We start from the raw sequence: 13480 nt of genomic DNA, 5'->3' as shown, positions 1-13480 counted from the left end.
CTTATGTGGATCACACTCAATGAGATCTCCATGTTGGTAAGAAATTGTGTAAACTATTTTAATGATGTCTGAAAAACAGACATTTGAATGTCTTCACATTCAGAACCCGCTTTAAGCCACATGGTAAAGCCTGCAGCAGCTAAAAAGCCTTTTAAAGTTCTTTGCTGTCTTTAGAAACAACTGAGTAAAGTCTAGTGTCTGCAACACTTCAGTTGTAAAAATACTGTTTCGAGTGGACTTATTAAAATGGAAAATAAAAAGTGTCCCAAAAATAAGCCTTGAGAAACTCCATTTAAACCAAAACAAACTTGGAAGCACAATGTTTTCAAAGCTTTATTACTTTTATCATCATTAGTAAAAAGCTTAGAAATAGAGCAGCTATTTACTGAAACCTTAACAATTTGGGATTGTTAAGGTTGTATTGTTAACAATACAACAAACTACAAAGTCTATCAAATTGTTTTGGGTCAATAGATTTCAGTGCTTTGTGGACTTCCATAAAAGAAATGTCCTTTAAACCAAATGAACCACTGAAAAGGCAGTAGAAGGTGGAAAAGGTTATTTAAAACAGTAAGATTGATACTTGCATTATAAATGGAACCAATATTCACAATGTAATAAAATTTCAGATATATCTGTCAGTGATGTTAAGCAAGAACAGACATAAATGCTCTTTTTCTATTTTTATGTGGCCTTTGCAGTGAATATAGTCTCAAATATCCCTATGGTGATTCATGTAAACCTGATCTCCATTATCTTGTCACTACATTGTTTCTCCTTCACTCATATATTCCAGTTTAAGTCAAAGGGAAAGAAATGTTTCACAGACTTTCATAGCTATATCTTGTAAAGCGTTTACTTTGAAGTCTGTGAAGAAGGTAATGTGATTTTCTTTGCTCCATGTTCACAGCATTTGGCAGAGGATTTCAGAGATGGAACATTTCTCTATCAGTGCTCTAAAGTGTAGCGGATCTTGTGGGAGAAGTGTTTGGTTACCAGCATCTACAGATTCTCCCCCAAAAAATGAGCTCTGGTGAAATGAGACACTTTTTCATATAGGTAGAAATATGGAAAATGGATCAAAAAGCACTGCTTTTCAGAGGAAGGAGAAAATACAAAAAAATGTTTAAACAGATATTGGCATTTTTAAAATGAATCTTGAAGCATAAGTTTGATTTTGAAAATAAATCAAGTCTTTCCATTTGAATTTTTTTTCTTCTTTTCTTTCTAAACAAAACCTTCAAATACTGAAACACAGATATTGACTTAGCTGATCTGTGATTTTTTTTGTTTTGTTTTGGTTTTTTACTGCTTTGAAGACATGTTTTTCATGTCTGATGAAATATGAAAAATAATGGATTTCACTTTGTAATAAAATGAAGCTACGTAAATTGTTTAAGTATTCTGGATTTGGAAATATACCTTCATACAGTCCTCTAAATATTGAAATTTATTTGATGATATGGGTATCTTAAACTGTATTCTGCCTATTTTCATATGTATGACTATTTGACCCTTTTTTAAAATCTTGTAACGTTTATTTTGGACATAGGCAATAATGTTATCAGACACATGAACTCCCTTTGTTCTGGTCAGAATCGTCGTTTCTGCCAGGAGGACCTACTGTACATCTTTCTTTCTACTCATTATATTTTCTGTTGAAACAAATGTATTCTTTCTTGTCAATTTAGCATGTGTATGAAACTAGCAGGATGTTGGCATCTTACTCAGCCTTACTTACTTTCAGACAGATGGTCAAAGACAGGCGAGGCTTGCAGAGGGGACCAAACTTTTACAAGTTTAATACATAAAAATAAAGCAGTGAGCTAAAAAAAAAATAAATTTTAAGTTCTATAGTTCCGTTGAGTAATTATAATTGCTTGTTTTCCATTATTATTGAGAACAGACACTGTAAATATGTATACCAACAATGAATTATAATAAAACAAAAACATGTTTGTGTAAAAAGGATAATACTTTAAATAGGCATGGCTGACAGACAAATATTTACATTGTTTAATTAGAGACAACGCGGCTGTGTCAGTCGGGTTTCCATCAACTCGTAGAAGGAAAGTTTAGAAAGTAGCCACACAAAAAGGCGTGGGTCACCTAAATAACAGTTTATTACAAATATCTATTATTATGATTTCATCCCGTTTTGGATAAGATTATCTCCCACCACAAATTTGTTGTTTGACTTTATTTTTTCATAATGTTGTGAAATAGTAATTTTCATAATGAATGTATGTCAGCACGTCACTGGAATGTGACACGAAGTTACAAAAATGATTTATTTGCTTTTCTGCTCGAATGAAATTAATGCGTTAGGCATTTTGATTACATCCCAGAGGAATGTCATTACAGCATCTGCATACTATGATAATTTGTCTTGTGAGGAGATGGAGGTAAACTCTGCTCATCTATCTGCCTGTCAGAGCTGTAGAAATGTAAACTCCTGAAAGAGAATGCCACACTGGAAGCTCTTTCTCTGAATCATGCCATGTCCCTTTGTTGCCTCTAACTGTTGGCTAGACTGCAGGGAAGCTGAGGTCAGTGACTTGCCAATACAGCTGAATGAGCAGTGTAAACGTTTGGAAATGGAAGATATTGTGTGATTATACAGCGTCTAGCTTTAAAACCCTTTTTTGCATGCAAATCTGATTACAAGTATACAATTTTTATCAATTTGAATTGCAATGAAAGAAAATGCATTTATGGGAAATGTGCTCTCAGTGAAGTTTGCTGTTGGTTTGCCCCTCCTTGTGCTTTGAAGGACTGTGTGTGACGGGTATAACAGGATCAGACATGACCTCACAAGCCTCCTCACAATGACTTCAATCACCAAGAGTCACTCAGCCATAAACATCTGGTCACATGATGTAGCTGTTTCAAGAAAATCATCCCACCACATTGGGTCAGGTGTAGGACACACATCCTGTCTGCTAATCATAACTGGTTATATATCAAACAAAGTGATAATTTCTGTTCTCAGACATCTCCTGCAAGACCTTGAGTGACATAAAGAGTCGACAGTCTAATATTGCCTTGTCATGGGAGGTTAGCTATAATTTACAATTTAGGAAAATCTGCCAGCCTTGCTTGACACAAGACAGGAAAGCAATTTCTGCAAGTTTGTCGCTTTTAGATCAAGGTATTATGTCAGGACAAACAAAATGGAGGCAAGGACAACTGAGTGCAAAGCCCGACAATCCAGCTCTGGCTTAGCCACATGGCAAATCTAGATTAGCAAGGGATAACCAGAGAGATGAAGAGGGAGTGGGCGAAGAGCAAATGAGCTTGAGATAAAGAGGTTGGGAAAAAGAGAAACCAAAGAACTCAAGAGCGAGAAATGGATTGATGAGTACAGACGTCAGAAAGTCGTTTTTATCTTTAAGGTGACTGCTGTCCGTTCTTCCTCAAGTCTTTCTCCTTTACTGGTCAGTTTGAGTTACTGATGTTGATTCGCAGAAAAATTTACAATTCCAGGTTCCATATCTATTTTTTTATGCCAATACAGTTTTATTCATCAACTGTAAAATTAAAAAAAGTGAAACTTGTACAGATTTAATTCACACAGTAAAACAGTAACATGTTTTATGTTCTCTTCATTTTAATTAGAGCAAAGTCAAACCCTAAAATGTCTTAGAAAATTACAGTATTACAACAAATGGTTAATAAAAAAAACATGTATTTATGTATTTTTTTAATATAAATACTGGTCTTTTGAAAGGTATGTATACTGGATTAGTTCAGCCTGTGAAAATCCTGTCTCAACTTATTCTTGACAAAAGCTGATTGGTTCCCTTTTGAGGGCCAAGTTAAGTGATTCTGCTCACTGATTAAGCACAGTGGGGATGTAAGCAGGTCTTGGTAATTTTGGTGTTTCCTTTGCTAAGTCTTATTGTAAAATTAAATTGGCATCTCCATAAAACTTGTCAGCAAAGGGTCCCCCAGGATCATTTAGAAAATGGCTGGACTTAATTTGGACTTGATAAACTGTGATCTAGTGATTGTAGAAACACTAAACCACAATTATATGGATTTTTCTGCCTCTTCACTCATCCTCCAGATTTCTGGATCTTGAATTTTAAGTGAAATCTTAGTCTGGTGAGATGCAACTCTGTTTTTGGAATTGTTTAACACATCAGGATTGAAAATCAACACTGGAAGTTTTCCACTACCCAGATGTCTAGTTTTTTTTTTTTAAACTGGGTAGAAAATAAATGCATCTAATCAGAAAGATCTGCAGTTGGTGATAAATTGGCATCCATTTTCCATTGATTTAAAATGTGAGCATGCCTGAGTTCCAATATTAGACATTGATGTATAATTAACTGTTTGTGGAGAATTTAAGACCAGAAGCAGTTGATTAGAAAGACAAATAGAACAGAAGGCCTGCAGGAATGAGAAGAGCTGTGGAAGATGGACGTGGTCGGTCAGCCGGTTAGTTGTTACAGGGCCGATGAAACAGAAGTTGTGCAGCTGGGTGTTTCCATCTCCACAGAGTCTCGGGGCAGAGGAGGCAAGGCTGCCAGTGGCTCTGGGGAAATCATTCTTTTTAAACAAATCAAGTGTGAACACTATCTGCAATATGCAAATGAGCCTCTTTTGAAGTCTATCTTTCCTGTAGTTCAAATCTAAATGTCATCTCCTATACCGTAGAGTTGTTGTGGGGCAACAAGCATGGTCCAAAAAGCAACAGGCAGTTTTTGCTCTTCTTCCTGTTGTGTTGTTCGCTTAACAATGTTTCGGGAAAAGAATGGAAATGACTGGCAGGAGAAGGTTGTTACCGTTCATAATGTTTTCTTTATTGCATCATGTTGATTTGGTAAATAAAAACAGTGGAATATGAAAAAAAGCCAACTTGGTCCTCTTCTGTTGTTTTTGTAATTGGTTTCCCATTTTCCAAATGGTTTTATTCAGGACCAGTTTGGACTTGGTTTTAATAATTACTTCTATTTATTTAATTCAGTTACTAAGTTTAGATGCAGCTTTTGTTCCCAAAATGTAAAAGTTGTTCCTAAATCTCCATAGTGTGTGTTAAAATACTTGTAAATTTAGTAGTAAATGTGATTAATATGTTGCCAGCGTTCAGTGCCAGCAGAGCATAAACAGTGGTATTTTAGGAAGTCTACACATAAAACTTAAATATTAAAACTCAATTTCTGTGGGTGTTTTTGACTCTTATTAGAATTTGATTAGCTACAGCAGTTCCACATTTGCAATCCTATCAGATATCTCTCTACTAAGACAAGAACGTTACAACACTATTGCAGCATAACTTCAGGAAAAGATATAACATTTCTAAACTTTTGCTTCACGGAGTCCTATTCATCTTACAACAACTTAGCTCATGTTCAATACATTACACAAATATTCAGCAAAAATCCTTAGAACTGGCTAATTCGGCTGTATTTGGCAGACTCTCTGTGGCCCATTACTGACTGTAGACTCATTGCTAAATGCATCCATCCTCTATAATAATTCCCTGCAAGAACTAGTAAAGACGTTTTTACAAGAATAATGAGCTATCAAAATTCTACTGAAGAGAAATCAAATATTTATGCTTCTTTAGCCTTGATAGAAACATTTTTCCACAACTTCATCTAGCATCTAAATGTGGAGGTTTTCTAACAGGTATTGACTTAAAGTACCATGGTCATGGTTCTTCTAGCAAAGATTATTCTGGTTATTGTCAAATTTCTGGTCAAATAGTTTAGAAGATCAAGTATGGAAGTAAATATGTGCCATCAGGTTTTGTCTTTGCTGCTGATAACAAATTTAAATCTAAATGTTGTACAGATGTTCGTAGGACAGAGGTAATTCCACAATTTTTTTTGTTCTTTTTTTGTGTGCCTCAAGTATTTGATTACATAAATCATATTATATAAGCTATATGCAGACTAATATTTTACATTTTTAGTAAAAATCTGATCTTTTTGGTATACTCAGTCAGTGCATATAACATGGGGTAACTGAGTGTCTGCTCCTTCAGTGTTTCTAATTGGGAAGATTTTATCTCCTTTGATTGTCTGTATGGATGACGTATCAAAGTTACTGAATAATTATGGAACAGGATGTGCAGTTGGAGACTATATAGGTGTCTGTTGGATGCAGATGATTCAGTGATGCTCTGCTCATATAGTGCTACTCATCAACCATATGGAGGGTCTGGTCTCAACATGGTTGAACGTTTGACAATATTTTTATTGTCAGAAGTGGGAAAGACCATAATATCCTAATTTCTTTATGAATACTTGGGTCATTGTATATCTGACTACTTGTCTGACATGAACAACTATAGATGATGATACTTAATGTGGCCACAAATTAATATGTTAAGAGATAAACTTGACATGTATACACTACTTCAGTAACGATCCCTTCAAAATCTATTGCACTGTATGCCATCCATTTGTGGATGAGCTACAGCAAAGGCTGCATGCGGAAATAAAAAATAAAACAATGAAAAAACAAGGCTGCTGCTTAAGCTGTCAAGATGGAGCAGTGCAAACCAAATATTTGTTGTTACAAACAATTGAGAATAAAAGCGTCAAGGAAAAATTGCTAAATAACTTGAATGCTGCAAAAGAAATTGGAAGGTAATAATAACCATAAACTTCTTTTTCTTCATACAATTGGATCTGAACAGAACCTTTATAACTAAAAGTGTTCTTCCAGCAGCTTTGAACCAGAAAATGCAGTAGATTTGTCTGTTAAGTTGAAATCCTTGGGCTTTAGTGTCAACAGTGTAAAGAAGTAACAACTCAATTACCGTATATGCTATGTTACATGCTGAAAGAACTTTGCCATAACAGGTCAATGGTTGAATTTGTACATTCCTTTGTGCTGTAGAAATTGTACTCAGACATGTTCTTCCATATATCAGGATTTTGAATGTGGTGTATTTTGTTGTGCTTATTACAACCTAATTTGTTTTGTTCTTACTCCATCAGGATGGGATCCCGGACAGCTTGCGGGTAAAAGGTGAGTTTCCACCTGCCTTCTTTCCTGTTCATTGATGCATGACTCCATTTTTACAAGATGTGTGGCTGTTATCTAGTTAAGGTAACCCCAGGCAAAAAACATCTACTACAAAACTTTCTTTTTTGTGCTAAGTTTGTGTGAAGTAGTTATGAGTTGAATATCTATTAAAGTTTTTGTACACCTCGAAGTAGGACTGCCCAGACCAAATGTTTATGATTCATATGTTAATAGAATCAGTGATGTTTACAGTTTTTCTTTCTTTTTCAAAACCAAAATATAAACTCAGAAAAAGTCATCATTATCAATGTTTCTGGTGGAATTTATTTTTCACAAATCCAAATATTTTACTAGAAGCTGAAACAGACAATTGACAGACATAATGGCATTGATGCAGTTGATTCTCTGTAACTGAATCTATTGAAACTGAAAGGGGATTATTCACAAAAATAAAATGTGGAGGTCATTCCTTCTGTGAGAAATCAAGTGTCCACAAAATGGCTAGTTTGTGGACACTTTATAGCATTTCTCCTATTGCACGAGACATTATAATATCTTGTTGCAGATATTGTTCAGAAGAATAGATTATTTTGATCAAAGGTTGTTTGAAGAGGTGAAAGTCTGTTAAAAAAGAGCAGAAAATGATGGACTGTTTAGCTAAATCTCAAATGCTGCAAAACTGAAACTGAAACCAGAAAGAATTGCAGCAAAATAGAAAATTTATTAATGATACCTTGTTAAAAATAAGGTCCATGAACTATAATATAATTTTCAAGCCATGCACAGATGTATACGGATATAGATGTATACGGGTAGAAAATAGCCACAGAAAATGCTGAGGCTTCTGGGGATGCAGCTGATATAACCACAGCAGATCAACTACAAATGTGGAAAGTTTCATCAATAGTTCCTGGTAAAGATAATTTCAAAATGCTGTTATTGGGACGCCAAGTAGATTATAATGTCTGGGATTATAATGGGCCATTTTTACCAAAAAGCTTTTGAGCACAACCTGTTATCCAACTAAATCAGTCAATTTGACAAAATATCATCTCTTAACAATATGTTGACAAAATCAAAAGGTTAATACATTCAAGTCCCCACATCTTCTGTGGTATTATTATTATTTTCCCATCAAGTAGACCAAAATGTGCTTCATACCAGAGTTTTGTGTTGCATTAAAAGGCTTGGACTTCAGAGGTGTTTGGCCTTAAAACAGACACAGACATCATCATTCTTCCATGACTTTCCTGTTTGATTCACATACTAAATACCTACTTTACAGAAATTAGCATTATGTAGCTGCAATTTTTTGTCCTTCAGCGTTTTGGTTAAATGTTGACAAAGTTCTGCATTACCAGTGTGACACCATGTAGTTATCATTCCAGTGCTTTTCTGCATTTTATTTTCAGCCTGAGGTTTTCTTAAATTAGTTGAAGCATTTGTGGTGTGCTCAGCATGCATTGTGGAAAAAATTAGGTGTGAAACATTCGAAGTTCAGAAATTAATTAAACTGTATTTAATAAAAATTTTTGTTAGCTTGAGACACACAATTCATTCTGCGAAGGTCAAATAATCCAAAAGTGTTAAAAAGACACTTTAAGGAAGCAAATACTGTGAGAAGGTAAAGAAAAAGTAAAAGCATATGTACCTTAACAAAGTGAGAGAAGTAGCAGTTCACACCAATCTACAATACTTCATGATTAATTTATGGTAAAATATTTCAGGAAGAAGACCGTGGACTGGACTCAAGATTTTATAGATTCTGATTCATTTTAAAATTTCAGTGTCTCTTCCATCCTACTGCCTGGGAGAAAAAAATAATTCCTCTATTCCTAAAACTTCATTTCCAGAGTTAGCAGTCAGAGGATGTGCCAGTAAATAATTTCTGGGGTTGTTTTGTGGGACCAGATTCAATATTCTTAATGCAAATGTTGAATTTAGAATAAACGTTCTGTCATAAATGTATTAAACTACTCAGTTAAAAAACAAATATAAAACATGTTTAAAAAATTGCTTAAGGTGCAGATTTGTGCTTTTCATAAATTCAACCTTCCTGTATTTTTGTCTTGAATTCAAATTTGAAGTTGGAAATTTAAAATTCCAAATCTGAATAAACAAAACACCCACTGATAGTGGAATTACAACTTGGAAAGTCAGAGGTTCCCAACTGACCTTGAATTCATTATTGCTACACTTATCATAGTCAAGGTTGCAGAAATTATCAGTTTATTTGCAGTGTGTTTGTATCACTTTGAACAAGAAGCAGACCTAGTACTGTACTTTATTCATTTATGTATTTATTTATGAGCATGTTCCTTTTTAGAATTTGAATGCATAAAATGACGGACTTTATCGTCCCAATCCCGGCTGGGACATCAAGCGCTGGTTTTCTAATTTGTATCTTGTTCAAGCTGAATTCGGCGCAACATGATTCCCAAATCTAAGTTCCAACTTCTGAGACAAATTGAGTGCAGCATAATGGGATTCTTCTTTGCTTCCAGTTGAGGCCAACTTGCAAGTAGTTTTAATGCGTAAATATTGTGAAACTAAATGGGAGGAAAAGGCACAGTTGTACTGGTGTTGGAGTAAACCTGAAGTCATCTTATGTTTTTAGTGGGCTTTTTTTATCTTTAATCTCTTTAAGCTTCCACGACACGACAACTCCATGTAATCCCACCTCATACCTGAGTTTTCCTCTCAATGTGAAGGGCCCTTCTTAATTTTTTGAATCTTTGAATATAATTATCTGAGAACCCAGTGTAGATTATAAAAATACAAAGTGCATAAACAGACAGAAATGTGTCTTATCCTTCCTGTCCTTGTTCTGCTCTTGTGTTCAGTATTCATCAGTGTGTTATTTCTGTGTTATATTTATCTGTCCTTGGCTTTTTCTATTTTGTTCTGATAATGCTGTCTCTGGGCCACATGCATAGTCAAAAAAAACATATCTACATCAAATATGAGCTGGAGAGAACATTTTATTCCCCACTGTGTAAAAAAACATATTGTTCAATCAGAATTACCAACTATTTTTAACTGAAAGAATTCCTTAGTTTTTAGAGCTTTCTAACATACACTCAGTACTTGGTTGAATTGACATATCACAACAGCTTGCAAGTAACTTTGGTACATTTGTCCTGATAGAACTGAGTCAGATTGCCTTAATTTAACTAAATGTTGTGAAAATAACCTCTCATAGATTTAGAAAGCCATGACATCCTCATCTGGGTTTTAAACAGTTTTTCTGAACTGTTTAAAGTTTAGAAAAACATAAACACTGGTTTAGGCATTACAGTGTGTATAAACTTATAGATTTAAACAAATGAATGGTTCTATGAAAACGTATCTTGCTCATTACTCTGACATTTAACTTCTAACAAATTTTGAAAAATCATATCTGACCTAGGAACAGGACATGGCATTTTATGGCGATTTAGTGTAATGGTATATCTAAATATCTGGGATTAGCAGTATGTTACACAGTTCCTGTAAAATGTGTGGACAGCAGTCAGAGATGGAAATGCGGAGACCATAAAAACATAGATGAGGTCAAACTGAATCTCTTTCCTCTTGCAATAAGTGTAACTTGACATAAAATCAGAACATGTAGTAGTGTTGATGCTTAGAGGTCACTGCAGTAAAACAGCATGAGTTACACTTCTGGAAGAGGCCACAGTTTTTCACTTTCTGAGCACAGTAGTCTAATGAGGGAAAATATGCCAAATCTGAGCTCTGCCTCTGCATCAGGTAACATAAAACTTCACCTCCTAAAGGAAAAACAAAATCTGCTTTTCAGCACACAAAACAATTAATCAAATCTGTATTTGGCATTGATGTTTCCAACTAGTTCCACCTATGAGTGGATTTTTTTGGGGGGGAGGGAAATTTATGCACTCATGTCCTCTTGTTGGTTGACAAATGCATCTAATTCATCTTTCTGTCACCTGTCTAGTGTATTTTCTGTCTCCTCCCAACAAAAGTCAGTTGAGGGCAAAAGGTAGTCCAGCGGCCGAACAGGGCTGCCACTGAGTGTTTGAAGCGGCCGCTAAATGGACGGAGTGTATCCCCATTTTTCTTCACCAGGGAAGGTCGTAGCAGTAATTGTAGAGGGTGCATTACCATAAAGGGCGGCCCCAGCTGTCTTCAGTGATTCAATTCAATACACTATGTTCTGTATGCTGAGAGCAGGGAAAACTTTGGCCAGTTTTCAGCAAACACATTTCCAGCCTAGAAAGCAAGAACGGTGCAGAGGTTATAAATAATTCAGGTCTGTTTTTATTTTAATACCTCTTACTTTTATACTGCAGGGTCAACTTTTGACTAAAATGTAAGGTTTGCTAGCTGTTGTCATATGTCTGCATCTTAAATTGACAACAAAAAAGATTTTCAAGAGTTCAAAATATAAAATATTCTGGTGACAAACAAAGCCAGCCAGAAAAGACACTTTGCACCTTTCTATTTCCATCAGTTAGAAGAATACAACAAGCATAATTCTGAGAAACTTTATTTTTTAGCTAAAAACTTTCTTTCATTCAAAGATTGATGGGATGAACTCCAGTCTCTCTGAAAAGGGCGAACTGATTAGAGCACGTGGCATTCCTGGAATAGTTCCTGCTAAAAACAAAGCCTGTGATGTTGTATGATGAATTCTGACTAATATTTATCTTTTCATCCATGAACGTACCTCAGACTTTTGTTACATTTAGGCTGTGATAAACTATCGACCTGGCGAGAGGTATTTCTTATTTGCTTTTTCAATTTGAAGCAATTAAAAATTAATGATTGACAAATATAGATTTATTTTTCCTATTTTTCCAAAGAGAACACATTTTCAAAATGCTAGATTTGAAGAAATGCAGAAAACCAACAAATACAGCCATTTTCTAGTGTGCTCTAATTGGAGTCCCAATGTGCATCACAAAAGTTTAGCTTGTTATGCAATCTGCAAGAAGACCCGAGGCTGCAACTGAAAGGAAATTTCCTAAAGATCGATTGATTTTTAGCTATATCAAACACCCAGCGGAACTTGTTAAAATGATCTCCTGCCCTTATTTCATATGTATGAAAATCTAATGATGGTCATTCTCTAAATGAAAGGTATATAAATGAGAGATCACAAAACAGAAATGTTCACATATTCACAGCAAACATGCTTTGAGTTAGCATATTAAAGCAATATTCCCCTCTATCTTACTTTGTAAAGACTTACAGAAATCAACCAGAGAAATAAGACTACATAATCAAAGGGTTTAATTTACTCAGGCACAGCTGCAGAAAACACAACTAGTCAGTTATTGTCCAGAGCCATGTTGAACACTAAACCAAAATATTTGTTCTTCTCATTGCAGAGAAGAATTTTCATTAGGATAATTGATTATATAGTCTTATATTTCTGGTCTTTATAAAGGAAGGTAGGGGAAATGTTACTTTAGTTAAATCAGACTCACTGAAAGCATGTTTGCTATGAATATGTGCCAAGTTAACAACTGAAGCATGTTTTTCATAGTTGAATTTTAACAAGTAAAAATGAAACTTGAGTTGGAGTGCAGCAATGCCTGCCTTGCAGTGATCTTCCATGTATCTTAACTTTTGGTCTCCAGATTGCATAGATTTTTTTTGTAGGCTCTGGTCAAAGCAACTTATTTTTCTAATTTAGAGATTTAGAAAACTTTGAATTAAAAGAGAACCTCAGAAATTGGGTTTCCATTGAAACTTAAGGCAGCAGAATCCATTTCTCATTGGGTTTATAATACACAGTGGCAGTTTCTGATATGGGCGACATGGGCAACTGCCCAAGGCGGTTGTGTTTTGTTGTAATAAAAACAAAACATTATTTTCCTTTAGTAATCTTCGAAGAGAATATTACATGTCTTCAAATAGAGATAAATGTAAATAATTCATTAATTGATTTGTCTTCTTTCATGTTTTGAGATCTGACATGGTCTTTTCTGTGTTTCATCATTGTGAAAAAACAGTCCTTTGCTGGTGCTTTTTGTTAGACGAGAGTAATGTGTGCTTTAATGTTTTCACCATTCAGTTTAAGTCTTAATTCTTGCTGACATGTGCTTGCCTTTGGAAATCCCTTAAATTTTTATCTTTTAGTTGATTCTAAAGAAATATTAATCAAAAGAAATGTACAGAAATGTCATATTTTTATGTAATAGGGATCAGTTCCTAAGAAGGTAGATTTTTTTTCTCTAGTAGTTTGTGATGGATTGGTTTATGAACAGTAGTACAATTTAACCTATTTCCATAACAGTACACAGCAGAATATTTCCTTGAATTGAATTATGCAGCATGCTCCATTCTTATTTTTATGCCACAAAACAGTTTTTCAGTCTACCAGAAATCAAATTATTGTAAAAAGCCATCAGATTGCTTCTGATGAAAATCATATTATGGACTGAATGTTTATAGTACAATCAATTGAAGAGAAAATACATAAAATCACTGGTTGCATGTTCCCAAAGACGCATCATGCCACTTTTAAACA

General features: G+C 34.7%; 1 protein-coding gene across 2 annotated transcripts in view; it reads left to right on the top strand.

The window, feature by feature from the left end:
• Window positions 1-13480, top strand: part of fstl5 (follistatin-like 5) — a 189020-nt gene that overhangs the window by 32441 nt on the left and 143099 nt on the right. For both annotated transcript variants that reach the window (XM_028009467.1, XM_028009466.1), the window contains exon 3: window positions 6957-6987. In XM_028009467.1, the coding sequence (XP_027865268.1) occupies window positions 6957-6987 (31 nt within the window). The remainder of the gene's footprint in view (window positions 1-6956; window positions 6988-13480) is intronic.

Source organism: Xiphophorus couchianus, chromosome 23 (assembly GCF_001444195.1).
Source record: "Xiphophorus couchianus chromosome 23, X_couchianus-1.0, whole genome shotgun sequence".
Classification (NCBI taxonomy): Eukaryota; Metazoa; Chordata; class Actinopteri; order Cyprinodontiformes; family Poeciliidae; genus Xiphophorus; species Xiphophorus couchianus.
The sequence above is the reverse complement of the archived record's forward strand: the minus strand, read 5'-3'. Positions and strand labels throughout refer to the sequence as shown.